This window comes from Tinamus guttatus, unplaced genomic scaffold (genome assembly GCF_059628265.1).
Source record: "Tinamus guttatus ecotype Peru unplaced genomic scaffold, ASM5962826v1 Tinamus_guttatus_pri_ptg000060l, whole genome shotgun sequence".
In the NCBI taxonomy this organism is placed as follows: Eukaryota; Metazoa; Chordata; class Aves; order Tinamiformes; family Tinamidae; genus Tinamus; species Tinamus guttatus.
This window is the reverse complement of record NW_028288594.1, coordinates 9,038,847-9,065,232: the sequence shown is the minus strand read 5'-3', so window position 1 is coordinate 9,065,232 and position 26,386 is coordinate 9,038,847. Positions and strand designations below refer to the sequence as shown.

Genomic DNA, 26,386 nt, shown 5'->3' with positions numbered 1-26,386 from the left:
CCTTGTCTTGAACCTTCTCTCTCAGGCTACTCCTTTTCCAGTGGAAACACTAGTAAATGTGCCTCACGTAAAAAAAAAAATCAATTTTAGCTTCATCCAAAAAAAAAAGAGAAAAAATAAAAAGAAGACAAGGGCCATCTAGGGCAGGTCATAGTAACTCCTCCATCACTGGCCATCTGCAGCAAGTTTTAATTGGCACCAAGAAAGAAATCCAAATATACTCCATCTCCAGACTGCCTTTGCAACTCCCACTTGCTACTGCTGCCTGCTGAAAGAGATCATACGACTTTTGTACTGAATGTTGCATAGATGCTAATGTGTAAATATATTTAGAGATGACATATGGCTGATAGTAATGAGTCCTTATTCGGTTCAGATTATGCAAGCAAATTCAGAAAAGCCAGGTGCTGTAGTGGTTAATCAGGAAGCTTCCTTTACCTGGAGTCCCAGGTCCCAGTTTTGATTGAGGTTTGTTTGCCAGCAGAGGTAGAAAATCCTGAAGACTTGAGCCCTTTGTAAAAAAAAACAAAAAACTTGATGTGGGTGATATTGTAGACCATTCAGAGACAGAGAACTCTAACTATCCTTTGGAGCACTGTAGGGACATACATGTTAGAGTAATTTATGTCAATTCAGAAAAATCATGTTGCAATGAAATAGCTGAGAGAACAGTTTGCCGTAGCCTGCTGGGTAAAATTCCTCCTTCAGTTTGGAGGCCTCCCTGGAGGTCCTGGGGTATGTGGGATGTGTGCATTTCAGATGTCTGAGCTTCCTCTGTCAAGGAGGGCAGTATGATTTGTTCTCATACAGCACAACATGATCCTCTACAGGCAACAGGTATTTTGGAGCTGGGTCTGAAGGTTCTGGCCTGAGTTCTGTTTCCTGGGCAAGCAGCGGTCTACCCAGTAACTGGCCACATTAAGAAATCTCTCACTAAATGGGCTTTGTCTTTTATGATTTTTAAATGATGAGAAGGATTTAATCTTAGAGCTTAAGCAAGAAAATTTCCAAGCTGAGCAAAGATGGAAATTTTCCATGGAAGTGCAGATGGAGAATCCTGTTCCGTAATACTACTGTAACGTGATCTGCTCTGGTTAAAAGGTTAATTAGATTTAGAGCGCTTACACACAAAGGAAAACTACAAGAGTTTTACAATTGCTCATGGGTTGGCTTATAACAAATCCGCTGTGGTCATTATGTTCCCCACCTCTGTCACAGCCTAATGTCTCTTCTTTACGGTCTTGCCTGCAACATTAAATAGCAGCCATAAAGCATCTTGCTGTTGGTTCTGCCAGCTGATGAGTCCATTTTAAAGCCTGCTCATTGCACTATGTGTATTTCTTTTTGCATAGAGAAGTACTTAGTTTTGAATGTCACCCAGTCCTACAGAGGCAAGTGGAAGATGGATTATGCTGGCAGCAATCCATCCATCTGTTCATCTGCCATCACTAATGTTTAGTTTTTCAGGCTCCCAGTTGTCTTAAATAATGCTGACCTACAGGATCTGGGGTGGGAAAGGTCACATAGCTCGTTTTGTCTTCCATTTCTTAAGTGGTAATTAAACTTTCTGAGGTGTTGTAGCTACATGCAGTTAGTGTTGATTGGCAGTATATACGAAGTTGAGGTAAAATGCTTTTCAGAGGGGCACTGTTGCATGAGACTCTTATCACTCACTGGCAGCAGCATCCGCATCCTATTTTTCTTTATTCCAGCACACCGTGGCTGTTGAGAAACATCCCACTGCCTCAACAGAAGGTTTCATTCCTTCCTGCAAGCAACTTCTCTTTCTTTTCTTCAGCGTCACACATGGTGATCGCTAACATACCCATCATTGCTGTGATAAGCCCAGGCCAAAATGGCCACAGCTTCTCGGCCTGGAGCTGCTCTGGGCAGTTCACCCTCTGCCATGTCTCTACAGTCACAAAGTTGCTGGCAGAAAAATAATAGCTGCATACACTGCAGAAATACCAACAGTCCCTCATAGCCAGACATGCTATCTAAAGACAGTAATATAATTTTACAGCCTCCTCCGTCTTCCAGGGGAGTAAAGCAGCACCTTCATGGCTTCATGTGTAGCCCTTGCAATCCCTCTCTTCTCCCCTGCAACTGTAGTATCCTCAGCTCCCTGTCACATGCCCTCACTCCTGGCAGTGAAGGTTGCTACTTGCAAGTCAAAACATTTCCTATGGAGAAGTCACCCCAGCCGTGAGTGTTCCTAAAGCCTCTAATACAGATAGGCAGGCAAAAGGAGCTAGGGAAAAAAAATCCCATAGCTAACTGGAACAGAAGTGAAGGGAAGAGGTGCAAATCCGACATGAAAGAGTAGCTTTGTCTCTGATAGTCAACTGGGAAAAATAACTTACTGGAGCATTCAAGAATATGAAACACAAGCAAATAAATGATGATGACAGTCTGATCAAAGGGTGGCTACACATGAGAAAGCCTCTGTCAGCACCAGTCAGGTCTCCACATGCGTAGGAACCTTACCCAATAAATTTGATGAATAGCCACATATAATATAGGAGAAACAAACTAAATTTGGCTCCTGGGATCTGTTCCTGATGTGAAGTACTTTCAGAATCCATAGTCCATTAAACCCACATTTATCAATGGATGTAAAAGTGAGAAACTGGAAGCAGAATTATTGTTCCTAAGTTCACAGAGAGGGGAAAAATCTGAGCATTCAAGTGATGGAAAAGCAGACACATCAATTGGACTTGATCTACACAGGGGTATTTACTAGGGAATCTCTCCCAGTATAGGGATGCTGCCATAGATATTGATCTCCTGTAGATATACTTATTCTATATTAACAGATCCAAAACAAGAACAACTTTCTGGAAGAAGAGTACTCACTGAGAAACTATGTAATTGATTGATACCACTGTTCAGAGTAAAAAGTTCTCTAGTAAGTTTGTCAATGTGTAGGGCAACCCTCAGACATATAACACAGCAGAAGATGTTGAATCTTCTAGAAAATAAACAAAAAAAACCCCTTGCTTCTGTATTAACTAATTATACTAAAATCCCCCCAAGAAACAAGACATCTTGCTGTTTGTGTATGCCTTGTTGGGGTTGAGATAAATAGGTGGAGATAAATACCATGTACAGGAGAAGAGGGAGTTTTGCTGGGACTTATAACTTCTTTGTTAACTCATTAGCTCACCTAAATTAAGAATGTGTTTTTTTTCACAGAGAAAGCAAGGCCAAAGAGAACTAATACTTCAGAAAGACAGTTCCTGTCCCTCAGATCCTTAAGATGCTTTTACAAGGCAAGAAAGCCCAATCACAACTGGAACAGAGTCCCTCCTGCCCAGCATTCATCACTCGGCTAGGATAAGGGTAAGAGATCACACTGAGCTGTATAATGCAGAGTAGGAAGCTGGGAGACAATCTGCAGCACTGCTTTTGCAGAGTTCACTTCTTCACTGAATCTCTGGAAAATAAAGCAAAAAACTCTGTGTAACAGCAGCTTTTCTATACTTGAAATAGTCCTGGAATGGCAGGAGGTTCCCTATGGCTATTGTGGCAGCTGAATGAAATTGTTACTTGTGATAAGGCATCTGAGAGCAGGGGAAAATCCTGGCTCTTAGCCCACTGGCAGAGGTCCTAGTGATTTCACCGGAGCCAATTTTTTTGCTCTCTATGTGAAATGAATTACCAGGGTGAAGCTGCAGAAATACCGCCTCGTAATGAGAGGCCTGCAGGAATCCATTGCAGCAGTATGCCTGCGCGCCAGAGTCCTGCTGCGAAAGGGAGGCTTTGCACTCGTCCTGAGGAGCAGTGCAGTGCTCTGTCAGGAGGGAGAATGAGGTGGAAAGTGGTGAGTGCCACTAAATACACCTAGGATGTCACAGAACTGGTCATCTCTAGGCAAACTCATGCATTCTGGGGGTATTTTTTGACACACATCCCCTTTTTTCCCTCTATCTCTCTCTCTCTTTTTTTTTTTCCTAGTTTTCTGTGAGTTTCCGCAACCCCACGGTCTATTTATCACTATCTATCAATATCACCATGGCAACAAGTAGTAGTTGATGGTATCCTGCCTATTGACAGTCAGATCCTATAGGATGCTGAACTGGGTGAGCCACAGCCATCAGCTTCAGGGAGAATAGGGAATTTGGGACCTTTGTAGAATCAGACCTCTTGTTCTGCTTTCCTTACCTCTCCCCAGGGAGGTCCTGCCCTGTGTGGTGGCAGGAAAGGACACATCTCCTCCCATAGCAAGTCATGGAGAACATGTGCTATGGGAACTTTGCTGCACAAGGAAGGGTGAATGTGCTCTCTAAGAGTTGTTTGCACCAGGCTGTGGCACTGAGAGACACTTTACATTGCAAATAAGCAACTTATCCAGCAGGCCTACAGGGAGCTCAGCGCAAAGCAAGAGACTCAGGGGCCAGGAAGGGGGAAAGGCAGGCTAAACTGCGAGGAAAGATTAAACACATGTCATATAATTCTGCAAAATGGTGTTGAAAGGAGGGAAATTCTCAGTGAGTGTAAATTAACATTGACAAACTACACTGATTTACACCCAGCTGATGGTCTGGCCTGCAGTCTAATTGTCTGAAAAGCAGCAGCATCTGAAAGGGAGGGGATTATTTAGAGAGGCCCATGGGGGATGTTGGGGATTGATGAGTTGAAAGGGAGCAAAAAAAGAAGAAACAAATGTGCCTGCAGCTTGATGTGACCGTGATAGTTCTCCCAGGGAGGCAGGTGGGGAAGCGGCGGCCATTGGTGAGATGAAAAGCAGCCCTGGGCAGCAGGGCTGTCATCTTGTTCTGATACTGCGTCACAGGACCGGAATGGTCCCCAACAGTCGTTGGGATGGTGCTCATCGGGGACTGGGAGGCAGGACGGTTGGGAAAGAGGCTTGCGATGTTTCCTGGGGTGACACAGCTCTACAACAGGAGCCTGGCCAGCCACAGCACATCTGCTGGGACTCTCCCTGCCCAGTGACAGGCAATATGCACTTGCAGACTTTGAGAGGGCAATTTTTCTAAATATCTGCTACTGACCATTGCTGGACATGTCTCACATTGGCCTGGGCACTGGCAGGGTTGTGCCAGGGCATGCCTCTGTTGGCTGGAAACCAGAGAGTTGTCTGGAGCTGGTCCTTATAGTTAGAACCGATGCTTTACTTTTGCTAGAGCTGAGCTTCAAGTTACATCCTTGAGCTTTTCTGCCATGCTGAGGAAAACAAATTTGCTTGTAGCCATTTTGCCATCATTTGCTGCAATAAGTGCTGAAGCTGCATCTATGCAGAGTAGAAACTTGGTTGGAGGAGCAGAGATGTTGGGATGTGAAGTGGGTTTGTGTGTGGTTTTGTACATTCTAAATCTCAGGGAGGGCCTGGATGGGTTTTCCTGGCTAAAGTCTGTCTCCATGAACTGCACAAGTCTGAGCCAGGGATGTTGGAGCCAGGTGTGGAGCAAGGCTGGAGGCTGCTCTCAGCTCAAGCCTGCTCTGACTAGGCTAGCAGAGCTCAGCATGTGCTAGGGCCAAGGCAAAGCGGGCAGAGGACACATAGGATCTTCTCTATAGGACCCAAAGGCAGGGGAGTGCTCAGTTCACAGTGTGTATGCAGGCCAGGGAAACTGCCTGGAGCCCAAACATCAGCTGACTCTACGTGAGCATTGGCAGAGCTCAGTTAAAAACCTCATGGGCTCTTCCTGCAGGGAGCATAACTGCTCGTGGTGGTACAGTGAAGTGCAGGATCTATCGTTCAGATGGTGACTTGCTGTGGGTTCATGGTAATGTGTGTGATCTGTCATCGCAGGACACTTGATTCCAAATAGGCCTTCCTCCCTCCTGAGGAGGATTCAACTCAAGGATGCTTGTGGTCAACCAGGGTCCTAACCCACTCAAAGCTGAGGAGGTGATGGGTGATGCCATCTCCTGGGGCACATACAGATGATGTTGCTGAACACCAGTGACTAGGACACAAGAGGACGTGTGATGGAAGTGTCTCCAGGAGCAGGAGTTACAGTAATGAACATACTCAACCTTCATCTGCCACAAGATGAATACTAATCCCTTGCAAGCTCCATTCCCACAGCTGCTCTATCAGGAAGACAGTAGGAGCAATATATTGTCCCAGAGATGGAGTGACGCAATGGCGAAAAAAAGGGTGATACTCCCTCCCAAAGCAAGGAAACAAGTGGGAACTGAGATGAAGTTGGAAGTCCTTTGCCTGAAATCAGTGTGTTGGAACACCTACCCTCAGAAATGGGCTGGAAGTATCACATCATCACATCCTTCCTGAAGGAGGAACACAAAGAGAAAACCATGCTGTGTCACAAGAAAAACCTGCTGCTAAGACTTAGAGATCAGCCAGAAAAGTTCTTAAAGGCACCACTGCCCAGTGCACAGATGTGTGGAGCGATTTGTCTTCTCAGGTGAAACCTTTCATGCTAATACAGCAAATTTTCAATACAACTTAAGAAACTTCAGAGAAAGAGAGCCAAGAATGCTTAGGACCTTCAAGTGATTCCATAAAAAAATTGAGATCACCTTTTACACTGTCATTAGATAATTCAGATAATATTATAGAACCTCTGACCAAAATAGAGGTTAACATGAAGTTATGGTGATTATTATATTATCCAGGTTGGTATGAGTTTGAGGAACATTACATGTAGCATTTTCCCCTGAGAAAGAAAAGAAACCCAAGAAATTGCACTGGCTTAAATAAGGTGCTGTGGTTGTACCTCTCCTGCTGAATTGACAGGCAATTTATAAGCCCTACTGCTGTTTCAGCTGCTAGAATAAACAAACAAACAAACAAACAACAACAACAACAACAAAAAACAAATGGAACTACATGGACTAACTTCCTACATCATCAACTAGTTCTTACAGCACAGCTCTGGTGAAGTGAACAGAAAAGAAAACAAATATGATCAAAGCTCTTCTATTTTTCTTGTTAACCTTTAACTTGGAAAATAGATGTATTGGCATCCCTCCCTTGAGACTGCTGGTGATCTGCTAGGCAGTTCCAGTGGAGTGGCATGCATGGCAGGGCAGTGAAGACATCATGCTGTGTCTGTGAGATTTGCTGTTTTGGATGGCACAAAACTCACAGCAGTATCATAGCTTGCTAAAATCCCGTGTGCAGCTCTGAAACGTGCCTTTCCCATCCTGCTAGCTGGTTGGATCTCTCAAATAAAAGGGACACTGTGCTCTGGAATAATCCATCTTCTATTTAGTGGTGTAGTTTGCAAGCCCTCAACCAGAGAAATTGGAATAAGACCTGAAGGTTCATTCAATCCCTTATCCCAGGCTTCAGTAAAGCGGCTCCCATTCCTCCTGTTCCTCGGAAATGGATGCCATGGGTCATTTGATGTGATTGGCATGACTCATAAGCTAACTTACAGCTGAGAGCAGAAAATGTACCACACTCACTTGATGTCAGTTGATCAAGGCAGAGGAGGCCAGACAGTAGTAAGCTGCTGTCCACTGTTTGGTGGACATGTTTCCCTGTTTGACAAATCTGTCAAGCAAATCTTGCTGCAGTAAACCCTGCAAAGCAGCACGGAGAAATCTACTCAGTGGTTTTTGTGACCTCTTCTCCTGAGACCTTGTGAGACGCTGTGGTCCCCTGTCTTCATGTCCCAGGAATCATCCTCCGCATAGTGATTTTCACCAGAACTGAACGACTTATTCTCATTCCTGCCTGCTTTGTCTTCCTGACGTTTTGTCTGGTGCTCTGCTGGGGAGGTCAGCCAGGCAGAACAGTTCTTGTGTCTATGGGAAGGAATAATTTATCCTTCAAGCTTTAATCCTTGATAAATAAGTTCTTTGGGGGGATTTTGCGAGAAAATGAAGGTTAATGGCAAGTGTCCAAACAGGCATTTATCAGAGTAGCACTGGAGGAGAAGTTGATTAACAGAATCACGTGGTAGAAAATAAACTGTTCATGCCTTTAGTCTTAGTTCATTTAAGGCATGAGACTCATAACAGCCACGATTTTTTCAGACCCTGAGCCAGGGAGGCTCCCTCCCTGGTCAGGGAGGAAGCAAATGTTGCACAGACAATGTGATCAAAGAGCCATTCCCACAGTGACAGTGGGAATAAGCTCCTCTTTGCTGTTTGGCCTACAATAAGCTAGTGCTGGTCAGGAGGATTGCCCTGGTTTTGGGGGAGTGCAGATGAGACAGCCTGGGAATGCCCAGGTGGGTAGATGAAGGAGTGCAGCTTCAACTCATAGTGCTCAGGAGTGCTGGAGGGAACAGAGACCTGGCCATTCAGTGCTTGGTTTAACAGAAAGTAAAGAGGATGCATTAGTGCTGTGTGCTTTTAGTAAAAGACAAGTTGGGGCCCTGACCTGGGCAGTGCAGGATATCAGCTCCTATTGCTCTCCAGTGCATCATTGATTGCTCCCACTTCTGGGGCATCTGCTAGCTTCCATACCTGGATCCTCTGTACTCTGCAGCTATAGCTGTGAGGCAGTGGGAGGACAAACTCTTCAATGTCCCTTCTGTTGCCAGTATTTTCTCAATGGCAACCATGTATGACTGCAGCTTACCTCTTCTGTATGTACAGTGAGTCTGGGAGGATGTGATAAAAAAATCTTCTTTTGACATATTAAGCATAAGAAGCATATTAACCAAATGGTTTATTCAGTCTCCATTTCACACTTTCCTTCAGCAAAATGCCTGCAACATTCTGGTAATAACCTTACTTTGGAGTTGAGGCTGAAGACACCTGCTTTGTATTGTAACAGTTTTACTGACCTGTTAGACTCTTGAGCTTGAACTGTGATGCTGTTGCTGTGTGCAGCCAGGAAGGGAGCACAAGAGCTGGGGAGAGAGAGAAGGAAAAGGGTTCAGTGTTTCCTCACTGCAATGCAGGTCAGAATTTCCCCAGTTATTCATGGTGTTTTACAGAAACTAGTATTTTCCTCCTGTTCCTGGTGCTTTTGGACCATAGGGAAGCAGGCTGTGCTGCAACATAAAAAGCTCCTTCCCACATCACAGCTTGGGCAGCGACTGGCCTGTGTGTTCAGTGGAGCTAACCTTAGACACCTAAAATGATGTATGTAGCCCTCAGTGTGGTGGCATGAGAGGAATCAGTGGGATTAGAAGAGTTTAGTAGGAAAGAGAGGGTCTTTCAAGAATGGAGTGAGTAGAAAGACAGGTGCTTCTGTCCAAGCTGTTTTCTATGACATCTTCTTCTTGCTGGTTTCAAGTATGAGATGGATCAGAGCTCACCTATTGCTGGGGCTCCCATTACTCTAGCCAGGGCACTGAACTCTCCTTTGCATGCAGACCTCTGAGGTACATCCATGTACACTTCTCTGAGCTCCTCTGAAAGTGTCAAAGGGACTTTCAGTGTCTAAGGTGCTTTGTTAGAACAAAAAGTCACCTTTGAGTCAAAGCAAACTCATCTGTGATGGGTGACAAAGATGAACACAAGTGATCTAGAAACAAAATGGCCTTCTTCCTTTACTTAATCCAGTATTTTTGATGCCTGCCTACCTGTCAGAAAACTTCTCTAAAATGTCTTTCTCTTTGTTTCCTGCCATCTCGCACATGTACTCTGTCTGCTCCTGTCTTCTCTGGGTTTTCCACTCTGCAGTCCTGCCTCCAGCTCCCCTTCTCTGTCTCTCACTCTCTGCCTACTCCACTGTTCCAGCAGGACGTATCTCCCAGCTGCTCTGTCTGTGAAAGCAACTTTTTCCACCCCACATCCATGTCCTTCCAGAAAATCCTGCCCTGCCAAAGCAGTGGTGGGTCCCTGTGGCCCAGCAGAGCTCACAAACAGGTTCCACGTCCACTCAGGAAATCCGTGGCTGCAGGGCAAACAGATATCCCTCTCTCAGCAGATTTGAAATGCTCCCCTGTATAACAGAGAGGTCAGCTCAAGGGATGCCCATACCCATGTGTTGTGGCAGGCCTGTGTCCTGTAGCTGAGTAGGCCATGGCAGGGCTCCAGCCAGCCAAGCTTGGTGTCTCTGTCTTACGGCTCAAAGATGGGTCAGAGCTTCAGGCCTTGGCAGTGAATTTCTACCTGAAGAAAGACTGTGATCACTCAAGTCAGTCACATTTTCAGTGCTGCCCCCTCTGTTTATGAAGACAGCATGCAAAGTCCTGGACTCAGTTGAAAGTAGCGACAGACAAATCTCACTCAGTCATTTCTGTGCCTCAGAGTTTCTCTGCTTCTTTGCTCTTCTCATGACTGCTTCTCCTCCTGTCTGTGCTCTTTCTTCACTAGCTCTTTCTTCACTGACTGTCTATTTCGCACACAGACATACACAGAGCTCACCAAACAAGTATGATGTATCCTCGTGTGTGTAGCCTGGGAACCTGCCTCACAAAGGCTGTAGTTTCTCTTCAGGCTTTACTGTATAACTCACTGCCTTGGGCAATGACTGCTGTAGTTGCAGCTGTCGCTACAGCAAGGGTCATTTTCCCTTTCTGCTGAGTCTGAAAGGAGAATGAAGAAAGCCCACTGTGACTTTTAGTTCTGTGGTCGTGACCGGATCACAGATCTGCCCGACAGACCATGACATCTCTCATAACAACGCTTTCTCACAGGAGCCTTTCAGTGCAACCAGGAGCCCTGTTTCCTACTCTGTATCTGCTCTCATATCATCTCATTCTCTCTTTCTTAACAGATCATGTTATAACCTATGATCACAGAAAGTCCTGGGCTTCATATTTCTCTGCTGTTGCCTGCGGGCTCCTCCAGAGCCATGAAGAAGGGGAACTTGAGTCCCAACGTGAGAAGATGGGTGAGAAGTGCCTATGACATCATGGGAAACAGCCACACCTTGAGAGTTAGTTTCAATTAATAACCATGTTTAGCGATTACAAAGGACTGTGGTAATATTCTCCACTCAGCAGTGATCCACAGGAGCAACTCTGCCTTCCCTCTCTGGGATTAGGTTATAGAAAGTTTCATTAACATGTTGGGGGGTACCTTATCTTGAACTATTGTAAACAAGGGGAGAATCAAGCTACCAGGACCAAGATTGGCCCCAGGCAATTCACTGCTTCAGATTTCTCCTCAGATGGAAGATGTCTGCTTGTGCCTCACATTGTTAGACTTAGCTTCGGAGAGAAACAAGTCTCTTCATTCTCTTCCTGGCCAAGATGTTTGCGTCACCTCAATGCTGGGCAGTGTGTGGATAACCCACACCCAATACGGAGCAAACAGTCTCAGCAGCAAACAGCTCAGGTTAGCTCCATAGTGCCTGCCAGGTCTTGTTCCTTCCTCCTGTATGCACAGTCCTCACTCATTGCCTTTTCATTTAGATGCCAAGAGAGTGGGCAAGGCTCTAGCAGACAAGCTTTATGTGAGTGTGGGCAAGTCCATGAGGCATAAATCCTTAGGAGAAGTTAGGTGCAGTTAGTTCACTGCAAGGAGACTTGTCTAATTCAGATGGTCCTTTTATTTGCAAGGATGACTTAGACCCTTAGCCTACATCCTACTGACATTCTCTGAATTTAAATTGGGTTTTAGCTATCTGCATTCCCTGAATATGGGATTTAGTCAGCTGGGTCTCCTGAGCCATGTGCTGCTGAACAGAGCACATATGAACAGCCTTGGAAACCACAGTTTCTCTTCTTGTGCCTCCAGTGAGTTGTAACATGTGGGGATCATTCAGGTTTATTGCTCAGCGGTCAGGAGGGTACATTCATGAAAATCAGTGAGGTACCTCAGTCTCTGCAATGAAAAGGCTTGGAAGTGCTTCTCTCCCGTCTCTAAAATACTTGCACCTCCCCTTACACTTACCAGCTTCCCTTACTTACCTCCTTGTGAAGGGTAAATCAGAGCATTAAAGGGCTGCAGCATTAGGGACAAAGCCACCACCAGTCAGCCTTCTTCTTTCCCCTTGTTATTTGAGTCTTCAAGGAGACCATACCTTCAAGGATAATGTGATAACATCATCCTTTCCCGCCCCAACCTTCTCCTCAGCTCCCCACAGTACTGTCTGCAACCCCTTTGAAGAAAAGAGCCTTCCCGGCTCTTGTAAATGTCCCATCTCCTTCCTGCTTCCACTTGAGCAAGCTGGGCCCACAGCAAGCACTGCTGAGGTACCTGACGCTGCAGTTGAGCAGGGTTGTGAGGGCATAGCTGATGGTAGAAAGAAACACTCCAAAATCAAAATGGGCAGTGTAAAGCCATCTATATATTGGCTAGAGGTGGAAAAGACCCTCGCTACCCCAAGTCCTACAACCCATCACTTAGTTCTGCAGTTCTGTCTGCTGTTGGCTGTTTGGCTTCTGCATTCCCTGGCGGCAGATTTGCGGTTGCATCCTGGGAGCTATGACCAGGCTGCCTCAGTAACTCGTCTTTCCTTCCGTTCACAGGTCTGCGCATGGTGACTCGACCCATGTGAGAGCTCTCTAATGTGAGTACCCAGCAGCACACTTTGCTGTCTGTGGTCTGTGGACGTTGACTGGCATCTAAGCGACACCCCAGCTCCCTCTTCTCCCCCTAGGCACCAGAGTCTTAGAGCCTCCATGTTCATTTGCTATGACATACATCAGTGTTGATGAGAGACAGGAAAACTGCCGGGTGATCTTGAGCTGCCAAAATAATCAGCTTTATGTCCAGCATGGCTTAAAGGATTTTTCAGTTAGCAGCATGCATCCCCTAAAGAACTTAGACACTGAGATTTTTTCTGGGGAGTTCCACACTCTAGACTCCTGCCACGCAGGCAAGGCACCTTTGGCCAATCCTGTGGAACACCGGATGTATCGGAGCATGGAGAATCTTCACTGGGCAACAGTAGCTGATTCTGGGCTGTATTCTCACTGCCGGAGCCTAGATAATGAGATCATTTTCCACTATAAAGGCACTAGGCATTGGTCAGAAGGCTGTGTGGATGCGACCGCAGTACAGAGCACTTCAGACTCTTTGAGGAAGCTTTCACTCTGTGCTAAACAGACATCACGATCGGCACAGAATGTGCTCCTGCCTCCCTTTACCAAAGTGCCTCAGTGGCTCTTCCCTTCTGCAGAGGATAGAGCGCTCCACCGGGATGTCAAAAAAGAACTGAAGGAGAAGCTGAGGCTGCACAGCACCAAGGTGGCCGAGCCCAGCAAGCCAGTGCGCCCACAGGCAGCCCTGACTGACCTGATGGCCCGGGAGTTCTTTGAATGCCGGATGTGCCAGCAGTACAGAAATGGTTGTGCGCTCAACTGCTGCACAGTGTTGGTAGAACACACTGCTCTCAGGCACAGCCTCACAGGGAGGCAGAGACTATGTCTTGCACACAGAATCACCAGTCCAGAAGACATCAAGCAGGAGGCTAGGAGAAGGCTTCAGCTCCGAAGGCAGAACAGCTCCCCCAGTTTGCCCCTTCAAGACACTGGGAAAAGCCATGAGATGACCAAAGCCAGAACAGCAGAATCCTTGGAACAATGCAATAGGGAAGCAGATGTCAAAGTGACATTGGGGCAGAGTCAGAAAGGCCGCTGCAAAGGGAGGCTTTACATCCCCACCTTTGAGGAATTCAAGCAGATGAGAAGTAAGGAGGCAAATTCATCTGCCAGCAGCAGTGGGCTGACAAAGTGCTCAAATAAGACACTTTGTGCAAGCAAGACTATGGAGAAGGGGAACAATAAGAATGTCTGGCCAGAAGATTTGGAGACCAAAGCTGTGAATGAAGCCACTGTCACAGCAGATGAGGAAGATGATGTGTTCCATGAAAACCACTTCTCTACTAGCTTTTCCCACTGCCCAGACACATCAGATGGCTTTGAGATGAACAGCTCTGAGGTGAAGGACATGACCTACCAGATCTCCAGTCCAGATAGGTCCCCAGTCCCCATTTGCTGTAGCCCAATTCCACGATCACCTTTGCAGGCAGTAGCAATCCACAGGGCTGGGCAGGAGACCTTCAATGATGAGCAGCAGAAAGGCGAGACAAGACAATTGAATGATGTCCTCCACCTTACAGGGCAGTCAATACCTTCTGAAGCCCAGTCATCTTGCTGTTCATCGCTGCTGTTAGAAGCCACAGATTTATCCAGCTATGGAGCTAAACTACAAAAAATGAAGGATGAATTCATAGGTTCCGCCCTGGAACTTATTAAGAAAAGGTAACATGGTCTGTGGGGTCACCTGAAAGCAATTCCCTTATAAAAATCCCATCTCCTGATATGTACATGTAACTCCTGTAGCTGGAACCCTCTCCAGGCAGAGCTTTTCATTTTAGGGATCAATATCTAGGTGGATGTGTCTTTATGCTGTTGGGCTTAAACTCCATTTTTGCATGGGATTAAGTCTCAAAAAGCCTTTTCATCAAGACTTTGACTCTTTGTCCAGACCATGGACAAAGACATGGTTTTGTCCAGACAGCATGTCTGGACAGCTTAACCATGCTTAGCCATACCCAGACAGCAGCCAATAGTAGTCCTGATGCCTCAATTACCCACAGTTTTTATTTCCATTATAAATTATTGAGTAATTTTTTGAATGTCTGTTAAAAGTAGAGAAAGGTCTCCCCTTTCTCTACAACAAAATATACAAAATATAACTACAACTCCCAGAAAAAAAAAAAAAGATGTAGAGTCTGGTCCCATTACCACAGGACATGAATTCAGGAAGTGAGACATAAGCACTTTCACTTGCTGCCTGTAGATAGTGAACTGGCAAGCTAATGAGAATAGGATAACTGTGTGAGCAGAATGTACTTTTTTCTCTCTTTAACCACCCTTTGAAGACCAGCATGGACAATGAGTGAAAGTGCTTGCAAATACCATCTCACTGCCCAATCAGACAGTGCAAGTAGTGCTTGAAAATCCTTCCCTAACATCTTTCTCCCTCTCTTCCACCCCAGGAGGGCCTCCCCCTTCTCTAGGTAGGGCATTCACAAGGACTGCTTCCTCCTGCCTGGTTTTGGACGTTGCAATCCTGCTCCTGCCTTCTGAAGAAGTAGGAATCCCTTTCCATACAGGCAGGCGGCCCAACAAGAATCAGTGAAGCTCACTGAAAGAGGAACTAGGAATTTGTAGTAGTTAGTTACCACTGGCTCATCATTAGATAAGACTGATGGAAGAAGGAAGAGTAGGTGTTGGTAGATGGTTCTTTTGGGACTGACTTTTCGAAGAATTACATCTGACTTGGTTCCTGGCTGCTTGCAACATCCACAGATATTGTGTGAGAAATGCCAGGCTTCCAGCCTTGAACCGGATGGTATTTCTGGAGTGCTAGAGCTCTAGGGCTAGACTCAGTTTTTAGAAGAAAGAGACTTCTCCACAGGAATGACAGTCATCTAAATGCATGTTTTGGAGCTGAAGATGCCTGTGTAGACAGAGCTGAAGTGACAAGCAGAAATATTTCTGCAATTTTGCAATCCAAAGAGAACTAGGTGGTGTCAGAGCCATAAATGCTTCCTTCAGCTGTCCAGTCCAGCCTTTTTGCTGTTGTGCTAGAGAATGAAAAGCTGATGAAGAAATAGATGAGAACCATTTTCATTGACTAGGCTATTTTTTGTTGTTGATATGAGATGAAATACACAGAAACAAATAACACAGTCTGTGAGTAAGAGCGTAAGAAGAGCTGTTGCTAGGCACATCAAAGGTCTCACTAGCATCCGGGGTCAGAGGTGCATGCACAGCACAGTGTACAAGAAACAGGTAGTGCATATGGTATTTCTTCCTACTACTCTCCTAGTCTCCAGTTACCTTCTGCTGAGAAACCTTATGATTTCATTGTGGTTTCTGTGCTTTTAATATCCTTAATCATTTCAGTTTCTGTGCATGGCTCAGACTCTTCACTTAGATTTGTTAAAAAATATGAAGTGATTTTATTAACATGAAAATGGGAAGTCATCTGCAAGCATGAATGACTGTGGTGCCATGATTAGGGAGACTGTTTTATCAGAGAAGCCACACAAGCTTGTTTATTTTAGATAGTAGTAACAATTAATGGAAAAGCTGTTATTTCTTCTGGATAGCAGTAGCAAAACAGATCTGCTGGCAAAGTCCAGTTTCCTTTGGGTAGAAATTTCTCACTTTTCTGTCATTTTCACCTAAGACTGTAAACTGACTGAAGATTGATTCATAACTCAACCTGATTCTTACTGCAGAGGCTTGGATTTTGGGGTTCTATGTCACATTATACTCACTGGAGTGCAGGCTACACTTTTTCTAGGACTCAAATGAAATGAGTCAGAAACTAGACATTTACTCCCATTTCTACGGGTATTGAGCTCAGGAAGAGTAATGTGAAGTCTTTGATATAGATGCTGAGATGGAGGGTAACAAAAGAGCCGAGACTGTCTTCTCCGTCTGGTGGTTTTGTGAATGTGTTACAATTTTACAAAGCAGTTTTGTCTGGTGACTTCATTGTCCCCCCAGAAATTCATAATTATTTACTTATAGTTCATTTAAATGGCTTAATATTTCAGCATTGAGCATTTTTTTGATTTGTAGTTTTATAATGATGGCAGTTTATGAGTTGCTGGATACCTTTAGCTCAAGATCCAGGTGGAAATCTTTTATGCATTTTAATGTGTATTCCACTTTCTGAATCTGTTTAAGCCACAAAGAGTTCAGGATAAGGATGGGCAAGAACCAGGGGCTCCTGTCTATGAAATGGGGTGAAAATATTGTTTCAAAAAGCTGCAAAAGAGAAAGGGAAAAAAAAAAGGCCCCAAATGAGGAAGAAAGCTTGAAAGAAATAGTGATTTGGTTTATTTGGGATGATACAAAGATGGTGGGTTATGATACAGCTTCCCACAGCAAAGAACCCCAATTCCAGGAGAATGCTGGGGGAGAAGGGACAAGAATATTCCTGTTAGCTAGAAAGAGCCAGGCAGGGCTGAGCACTGTTGCCCTGCATTTACAGTTGTGCATCAGAGACCCAGTGCCTCTATTGCCTCAAGATTCAGAGAAGGATAATGGCCCAGAGATGTAAAAGGGCTTTCAGAAAGAGCCTGCCCTCCCAGTCTGAGGGCTGGTCTGAGCCTACCATGTGTCTGGGTGGGAAAAATTCATGTCATCCCCAACTGGAATAAATCCTCTCATGGGAAGTGGTTTGATCCCACAAAAGGAAACATGCCAGGCACTCCAAGGGCTTCAGTAAGGCCTTTTGCTATTATCCTTACATCATTGTAAAGAGCAGGGGCAGTAAGGCTGCCACTAGGGGTGGCAGTCTCTGAGCCCAGGTGGCAAGATCGCCAGGAGCCATCAGTTATGTGCACTGACAAAGAGGGCAGAGCACAAGGGAAAAGCTGCATGCGAGGCCTGTGGCAGAGTAGTGGAAGGACAGCCCGTAACACAAGGAAGCAGAGATGAGAAGGGGATTAATGCAGATGGTGTAAAGCAAAGATACTCTGAAACCTGGAGCAAACTCAGTTTAGACCATTGTGTTGGTTGTCTGAGTGACACCTGAAACCAGTGTGTTCAGTTCAGTTTTAAGGCTCAAATAAACAGAGTTCCCCAGACCTTACTGGTGGAAAGTTGCTGTCAGCTTCACTTAGAGGAGCAGTAATACTCCACAGCACTTACAGTGTTTCCGTGGGTGATCTTGAAGCACTGTAAAATGTCTAATGAAAGCTCAGCTTCTATCTGAGGGCATGGGCTGTATGGTGGGAAGTGGTGTGATCAGGATGGTCTTCAACTGACCTTCAAGCTTTCCATGTCTCGGCAAGTTCCTTTCTTTTTGAGTATTTCAGCCAGAAGTTGTCTGGGGAGGAGCGGGTTTGAGAAATGGTGCTTTGCTCACAGGGGCAGGTCCCATTCAAGAGTTTTCTTGCTGCCTGCTCACTCCCTTCCCTCCCTCAGCTGTGTCCTGAGCAATTGCATCAATGAAATGGACTGCTTGGGAATAAGTACCTATGAGGGAAGGCATTTTTTTAAAACTCAAATCATTTCACAGACTGCAGGTCTGTATACAGACTGTAATACAGACTGTTCCCTTCTACAGGCAGGGAAAGAAGGGCCTGGAGAGGTGAAATGATTTGTCCAAATCCACATGGCAGGAAAGTAGCAATTCAAGAAATTAAAGCCGCGAGCTGTGTTTTAACACTGTGCCGACACTAAACTCTTTTATAAACCTGTAAATCTTTCAGTAGTTCCAGCAGGGACTTGGAAGCATAAATGGAGAAAGATGAAAAAGTGTCAGCTAGAAAGTTGCAGACCAACTTTTCTGGCTTGACAACAGATCTAGTTTGTGTTCTGGGAGATTTGTTCCCTCTTGTGCGGTTTCAGCATGGTTGATGGTTTGTTATCAATCAGAGCCAACTGTCACTCATTGTAAAGAAAATGCCCATCTGTCTCATGTGCTTGCATGTAATTGACAGTGTTGGATCTGCACGTAGCTGTATGACCTATGAGCATCGGTTTACAAGTGAATGTTTTAAAAAGAAATGGATTTTATCATAGGAGACTTCTGTTAAGCATAAAATACATGCCTAACCCAAAATGTGTTCCTGACCCTGCCTGCCTCTATGTGGAAGCATCCTCATCGAGGCCTGACAGCCTTTTTAAAGGAATCTAAGCCAGTAGAAATTAAATAAGCTTCAAATGAAAGAAAAAAAATCTGGATGTTCTTCCAAGTATGCTTTATTAGGCACGGAAATAAAGCGTCCCAGAGAGTGTGTGTTAAAAAAATAAATACAGGCTCTTCATCTGTCAAGTCAGTGGTTTTGCACCAACCTTCTGACTGGAGAGATGGTGTTACCTGCAACGAAGGGGTCTTGGGCAAGTGCAGCAAAACGCATAGTTAATGGTTTCAGAGTGCTTTGGATTGTATGAGATGAAAAACAGAGGGAATGCTCTTTTAATCTTCTAATCTGTTCAAAGTATTACGTTTATTAGCAGGTGATTTGCTTCCAGATGAGCCATATGATTTCTGTATTGACAACATCTCTTTAAATAGTAGGGAAAAAATGGATATGGCCTTCCTGGAGTTTTTTCTGGGCCCTGTGGGAGCACTTCATGTTTCACAGGCACAAAAATGTCATGTGAACACCTCAAACTTGATACCCCAAACTGAAGCTGGCATAAGTGCAAATAGCCAATTTGCGCTTCTATAGCTGAGCTGTGTTTAGAGTCCCTAAGCCCATGCACAGCTCTACAATTACCCAGGAATCTGATTTATGCCAGCCAGGCTAGGTTTCCGCCTGAACTTGCACTGAACTGTTGCAGCTGGTTGTTCAAACGTGGGTTTTTTTGTGTCCGTGTCAGGATGGGCAGGTACTGCATGTGTGATGTTAATTGGAATTTGCCCCTTCCCCTGCAGCTGCAATGCCGAGACTGCTGCTAAATCCGCCACCAAGGGACAGTGTGATGTGAGGAAAGAGGATCTCCGGCCTCCAGAAGACAGCCAGGAAGCCACAGCAATGTCCATGGCAACAGAGACCTGGGAGAACAAGCCAAGCAATGAGGCATCTGGCGATGCTCAACCTGCAGGGAATGTAAGGGAGAGAATTCCCCTGTCTCGGTCACCTCGGACATGTGTTTAGGAGCCTTCTTTCTTCCTTCCTTTCATCAGAGGCTGTGAGGGATCCTTCCCTTGTAGGAAACTGCAGGGTGGGAGCCTAGTATCTGAAGTCACCCCAACTTCCACATCAAAAAAATATTGTTAAAAAGGGGGGATTTCTAATGCCTTTTTTGTTACAGTTAATGAAACAGAAGTCAGTTATTTGTCCTTGCCTATCAGCCACTACATCCCTTGCAGGGCATCTAGCAGTGACTCCTTCCTGGCTTACTGGGCCTCACTGCTGCCACTGCCTGGGGGAGCAGCCGGGCTCCTTCTCTAGTGTCCAGTGAAGCCACTAACTTAAGTAAGGCTAAAAGACAGGTGTTCCTGAATCCTGAGCACCCATGTCACAGAATAGAGATCAGATCCCCAGAGGATAGGCCCAGTTCCTCCTTCAGGAGCTGGCATTTCTGGGGTCCCTGGCCAGAGCTGTGCTGTTCACTTCTTCCTGGCTCTTTGACAAATGTGGGCTGGCCACCATGGAGCCACTGTGCTCAGTGCTGTACGAAGGCAGAGAGGGGTCTCTGCTGTCAGGACTGAGCAAGACAGAGAGACCTGGGAGGACAGATTTCCCTGGGGTTGATCGTGTAGCAGAGCTGGGTTTGCAACCCCACCTTCCTTTGAGAAGTGAAATGCAGTGGTGCCAAACCAGGCCCTGCTTTGCCCATGCTGCAGCATGTCCAGCCCCACTTGCCTCTCTTACAGACCTCCAGTGCTGCCTGCCGCCGGTCCAGCTCTGACATCATCCACGAGAGCACGGACAGTGCCAAGGCGCAGCGGGAGTGCCGCCTGCGGCCGCATTTCAGTGACCCCATGCCGACAGACTCCGTGAAGAGGAAGCAGCTGGAGCTGAAGATTGCAGCCGCTGCACGGCAGCACGCGCAGAAGCGCCGGCAGGAGAGGGACTACGGTAGTCACCTTCCACACGCTTTGTGGGGCTGATGGGCCACGTGCTGAGCCCTGGAGTAGCCCTACTGACCTGGGGAGGGGAGGCATTCTGGATTTAACACTGGTGTGCAAGAAATCAGGATCTACTCTGGTGTATCTCTGTCCATGCCTGGTAGACACAAGGGAGAGGGAGCCCAAGGGAGCTCACAGTCATAGACCGTGCAGGGCTGTCAGGCACTAGGCCTCACCTGGAGCTCATTTGCCTCTGACCTCCTCTTCTCAGTAGCAAAATAGGAGATGAGGTGGCTTGCAGCCCCGCTTTCACCAAATCTTTGTCTCTGGGGGTCCTAATGCTCACAGCTGTGCCAACTTCCCAGGTGAGCTCTGTGTAGCTGACAGAGCCTGTAATGATTTATGTCTGTTCTCAGGTCCAGTGGTAGCAAAAGCCAACCTTGGCCATGGTGGCAGCTTCGATGAGACGCACCGTGCCCCACGTGGTTCCCTCCGCTCCAGGCACCACTGGAGCAATGTCAGCAGCCTGAGCACAGACAGTGGGATTGTTGGGGTGAACGAAGACCGGGACAGCCCAGATGCCAGCGAGGGCACCCGAATGAGGTCGACGGAGGTGGCCAGGGCAGACAGCGGCATTGGCCAGACACCAGCCAGGAAGTGGAGGAACCGGGCGGCGGAGACACTGAGCTCCTTGCAGGCCTGGGAGGCCCACCGGCCCTGCACCGACTGTGGAGAGAGGGACCTGCCAGTGGAGACGGATGTGCAGAACTGCAACCAGAGGCGGGCAGACCTCTGTGAGAAGTGCTGCAAGCGCAGGACGGAGCGCAAGGAGTCCGTGCTGGAGTTTGTCAATACAGAGGCCAGCTATGGAGAGGACCTGCGCATCATCAAAGAGGAGTTCTACCTCCCCATGCAGGCGGCTGGGCTCCTGAGCCAGGAGCAGCTCCTCGGTGTCTTCAGCAACATCCAGGAACTCATCGACCTCAATGAGAACTTCCTGGAGATACTCCAGGAGGAGATCGATCGGGCTTTTGACCAGGTATGAATGCTTGTGTTTTCCATGAGGCTGAGCTAAGGAATGCCAGATGCTTTCCCCTCTCAGCTGTTGTAAACAAGTGATCTCAGTAGGTTCCTGCCAGTTCAGAGCTACTGGCCTCACTCCTTTGCTGTGGTAACTCCACTGATGTTAGCAGAACATCAGCCCAGCTCAGGCCTGTTACCCAAGTTAGCTTTAAGCCAGTTAACTTAGACACTGATAAGAGTAAGACCATGGGGGTACAGAGCTCAGCTTGATCTGGCCAGAAGGGTGAAGGAGACCAAGCTAGCTGGCCACACTCTTCTCCAGCCTAAGCTGACTCCTTCAAACTGTCTTGGTTATGCCTGGCTTGAGGTTGAAGCTTATTGTCACTTGCTTCCAGGCGAGTGCAGGTGCTCCCTGCTCCAATGAGAGCCTGCACTTACAGCACAGTGCATGAGCAGCTTCTGCTGATTCACCCTGCTGTGCACAAGGGACTTCCATGATGGTCAAAGGATAGAGCAATATAAATAAGATGCAGAGCACCAGACTAGCACTGCACAGAACAAATAAACAGCCCCAGTCTTCCTTTCTTTGAGGAACCACCACTCACTCACTGCTATATCAATTTTGCCAGGATATTTTGTCCTCTAGGTAACATATGTTCTCATCTCCCCCTCCAAAACCCTGAACATCAGATTGAGCAACAAACGTCCCCAGAACTGGCAACTTTGACAACAGTTGTCTTATGCCTGGCGCAGTGAGGACAGCTGTGTACTGCAGTCAGGATGTCCTCCATGAATCATTTATTGAGACAGGGCTCCTGCAGACAGCTACTGGTTTCCCTGGTTCCTCTCCTGTCCCTGCCTGCACGTTGCCCTTTGTAGTCAGAGCTGAGCCCTGCACCAAAAGGCCAGCAGCAGCCAGGGAGCTGCTCCATCTCTCGCAGCTGGAATGGGCAGTAACTGCAGAGCCTGTCAGCCTGCAGCTAGGCTAAGCTAATAGCATTATGTGGCACCAGATTATTATTATTCCCCTTATTCTATTATACATCCCTAAATCAAAAGTTTTTTTCCATGACATTTATTTTTAACTTAGGACTCAAAATAGCTGGTAGCAGCACAGCTGAAGGAGACTCGGCCAGCCAGGCCAGTTACTCAGAAGTGCAGAAATTGTCACGTGCCAGATCTGTTACCTGAGTTATAGGCCTGCCCTGCCCGTTTGTTCCTCAAGTGCTGTTAATTTATGCCTTGCTGCATTAGCCTTACAGTGAGAAGGGCCCCAGTGCACCCTCCTGCCCATCGGGCTCATTCAGGCCTCTGAGCCCCTCACCTGCCAAAGCCAGATCCAAAGCCAGTTGGACACCCTCCCCATGTGCTGTTACCCCTAGACATGAGGAGCTGCCTGTCTGCCAGAGAGGATGAGCCCCATTCCATCTTTAGCTTGGTATTCATCAAGTAAGTTAATGTAAGTTAACGTTGATAGGACTCTGTGGTTCCACTTCTCCTGAGCTAATCCAGCAGGGTTGTGTTGCGCGCTTGCAGAGTGACGAAGACCTGATGACCGTGTGCATTGGTGAAATCTTTCTGGAGTTTGTCAACATGCTGCCAGCTTTTCAGACCTACTGTCTTCAGCAGTCCTCCTCTGTGAATATGCTGAACACACTGGAGAAGGAGAAGGAGTTGCTCAGGTGAGAAACATTGCTCTGGTAAGAAAAGGGCTGAGAGTATTTTTTTTCAGGATTTGGGGAATAAAAGTCACAGTCAGAGGGTGAAGCCTTTGTTCAGTTCAGCTAAAGCAAAGTTTTTCATGCTGCCTAATATTTGTCATTTGTGAGCTGCTCTCTTTGGCAGCAAAGAAAGTAATTTACTCTCCAAAATATATTCAGTCCTTAATATATCCAGTTAGTCCCCAGCTGTCCACAAACCACTGGGCTGAGATTTCACCAGATAACATAACCGAGGACATATTCAATCTCTGCTGAGGCTTAAGCTGCTGTATGAAGCACAAATGACTTAAGTGTGTTTCCCATATCTTGCCCTAGCCTGTTGGACAAAGTTGGGCAAGTCACTTCTCTGTTTTCCCTGTAGCAGCTGTAAAATGATGATGTTACCAAATTCCTCTTCAAAATACTTAGTAATCTAATGACGAAAGGAGCTGCAAATGAATGTAATCTGATATAAACTGATGGATCTGCCACAGGCTTACATCAGTGCTTACCAGGGAAAGATCACGCCCTTGCTTTTTAAAAATAATTTTATAGTGGATGGTGCAGAGGTTACGTGTTGGGGTGCCAGGCACCTTGTCACTGCTTTGCAGCTGAGTACAGCTGCAGAAATTGTTGTTAGTTTTTGAGGACACAGAAATCACAAAGTTGTTAAAACCAAAGGGGGATTGTGGTGCTCAGTGTCTGTCAGGACCACGTAGTTCATTTGTATTCGGGATGCAGCATCTGCTGGCAGAAAAGCCACCATTTAATTCCCTCTTCTTAATTTCCTGCAGAATATTCCTTAATGTCTCTCAGAATGACAACACAGCACTGCGGCGGATGAACCTGAGGTCCTTCCTGATGGCCCCTTTGCAAAGAGTCACCAAGTACCCACTGCTGCTCAGTAGAATCATCAAGGCTACCACCGAGTACCACCCAGATCATGGCAGCCTGCGGGAGGCTAAGAGCCGTATCGAATCCCACCTGGAGCACATCAACATGAAAACCAAGCAGGAAGGGAACACATGGACCCTGCGTTCTTTTCGCCAGGACAGCAAGAAGAAAAGAGAAGTCATCAACATTGAGATGAGAGAAACTGCCCTCAAAACTGTAGGTTGGCTGCGGGAGGAGACACGATTTGTGATGGAAGGACCTCTGCAGCTGGCTCAACCCCCTGATGGCCAGTGGGTGAAGAAAGGCAGCAAGACGCTGAAGTTCCAGAACATGCAGGTCCTGCTCCTGGTGAACATGAAGCGTGTATCTGAGTCCAGCCTGGAATCAGCCGAGCCAGGGCCTGTGAAAGATGCTGTGCTGGTGCTCATCAGGGACAAAAATAATGGGAAGTTCCACTTGCTCAGGGAGCCCTTGAGGCTGAGTAATTGCGTCGTCTCCACGGATCCCGACTGTGATGACACTTTTGAACTCATTGAGATCAGGCGGGAGGCGTTTGTGTTCCGGGACAGCGACCGAGCACGGACTCACCACTGGTTCAGGCAGATCCGGCGCTACTCAAGGGAGCTGGGCTCCTGGAAGAAGCGGCGCAACGCGCTGCCCAACATCATGATCAGCACTCCTCACACTCGGCCCTGAGTCCGGGGCAGGCAGCACGCAGGAGAGACTCAGCTTGAGCAGGGCCATGTGCAAGGCCCCTTGAGGGATTCAGCGGCTTGAACTTGCTCTGGGTTTTCCTCCATGAAGAACATCAGAAGGAGCCTGGCCCGTAGCCTAATTCTGATCTTCAGCCTTACGACTCAGTCTGTATGTGGGCAATGTATAAACACAAATAGGCTTCCCCTGAGGAGCAAATCTCTGGAGGAAAATACGAGTTTTACTTGTTAATATTGCGCTGTGGGTGAATGGTGTATGATGCTTGCCATTGCATGGATTGCGTTGAAAGCAGGTCTTGACCACATGAGAAAGATTTCCACCACTGACTATATTTCATCAGCATTAGGTAAAGTCAGGGTCAAAATAAGGTGCAGTATTACCCAACAGGGGGAAGGTTGGAAAAACGATATTTTCAACCACTACTCCTAAGAATTATATTTCATTATTCATTTCTGTACACTCAGTCAAAATACTTGTTGATAAAGAAAAGTCTTTAATCCAAACCACATGGGTATCAAATTGCTCAGATTCAGCCGCATGCATACAGCAAACAAACAAAAAAGCGGACAAGAATAAGTGGAGTTGTTGCTCTCACACATCCACAGGTTTCCAGACACATCTGGAGTGTAAGAGCAGTAGCCCTCCATGTAAAGTCTGTTACTTCATTGACTTAGGGACTGGAACATAACGCTGCATCTGAAATATTCTGGAACAGTATGTAAATATAGCTCTGCTACCACTAATAGTGAACTTAAAAAAAAGGTGATTATTTAAAAGATGTAATCTAGTGTATTTCAAAGTTTAATGGAAAGGAGCAATTTACATTGTACTGTAGATTAACATAAAAGGTTTTAATAATATGTTTCAATGACTCTAGGTGGGTATTTTTTGGTACTGGGTTCATTTGTTTTCTGTAGTTGGTATTTCTTTTGGTGTGGACAGCACTTACGTGAATGATGTGCCGATGTGTGTTCTTCAAACCTCCCTGAACAAAATTCAGAAGCCAGTCCTAATTCAAGCAGGAGAAGGGCACAGCTCTGTGCTGTGGTTATTACCAGGCAACAAAGGACTGGCACAATCTCTTTCACTCTGGAGCCAGTCCTGGCGGGGCACTTGTCACCAACACCCGCCAGCAGCGAAGGCTGCAACCATGGCACAAAGACCCCCTGGAAAGCCACCCCTTCTCCCAGCTGCTCAGCGTGGAAGTTACTTGAGGCTGAACAATGGTAAAAAGGCAGAGAAGGTTTTAACCTTTTCAGCCTGACATTACCACTGACTGTGGCCTTGTGATTCCAAGATCAGCAAAATGTCATGTTGCAACTTATACAGTAAAGGCCAGATTATAATTCCAGAGGCTAAACTAAAGGAGCCTGAATTTTGGACAGGAGATCTCAGAGAGCATTCCATAATTGTGGAGTTGTTTTTTTTTTTTTTTTTTTTTTTTTTCTGGATCCATACAGTAATGACAAAGCCAGTCAGTATTATTTACTGTCAACAATATATGCGTGCTCCAGAGACTTTATAAACTAAATGCTCAACATGTATAGAAGTGTGTTCTGCTTCTAGCTGTGCCTTTTCTCTCATAGCACAGTGCACTCTGGCTATACTTACAGCAGGTAGTTCCTTGCATAGACTTTTTCTTTCTCATCTCCAAACTTAGCACTTACAGTGTAAATTTTTTCCTGTTCTCTGGTGTCATTAGTTTCACAGTTCTT

At 46.3% G+C, this 26,386-nt stretch overlaps 1 protein-coding gene across 4 annotated transcripts in view; it reads left to right on the top strand.

The window, feature by feature from the left end:
• LOC104574705 (uncharacterized) overlaps window positions 1-25,201 on the top strand; it is a 38,125-nt gene extending 12,924 nt beyond the window's left edge. The window contains exons 1-8 of one of the 4 annotated variants that reach the window (XM_010221998.2): window positions 3,189-3,342; window positions 10,616-10,732; window positions 12,315-14,051; window positions 19,201-19,375; window positions 20,146-20,350; window positions 20,757-21,379; window positions 22,900-23,045; window positions 23,858-25,201. In XM_010221998.2, the coding sequence (XP_010220300.2) occupies window positions 12,481-14,051; window positions 19,201-19,375; window positions 20,146-20,350; window positions 20,757-21,379; window positions 22,900-23,045; window positions 23,858-24,653 (3,516 nt within the window). In that variant the 5' untranslated portion in view covers window positions 3,189-3,342; window positions 10,616-10,732; window positions 12,315-12,480 and the 3' untranslated portion in view covers window positions 24,654-25,201. Of the gene's footprint in view, window positions 1-3,188; window positions 3,343-10,615; window positions 10,733-10,781; window positions 10,886-12,314; window positions 14,052-19,200; window positions 19,376-20,145; window positions 20,351-20,756; window positions 21,380-22,899; window positions 23,046-23,857 lie in introns of those variants that run through there. The other 3 variants (XM_088519574.1, XM_010221999.2, XM_088519573.1) reach the window with 3 other exon arrangements.
• The last annotated feature ends 1,185 nt before the right edge of the window (window positions 25,202-26,386 follow it).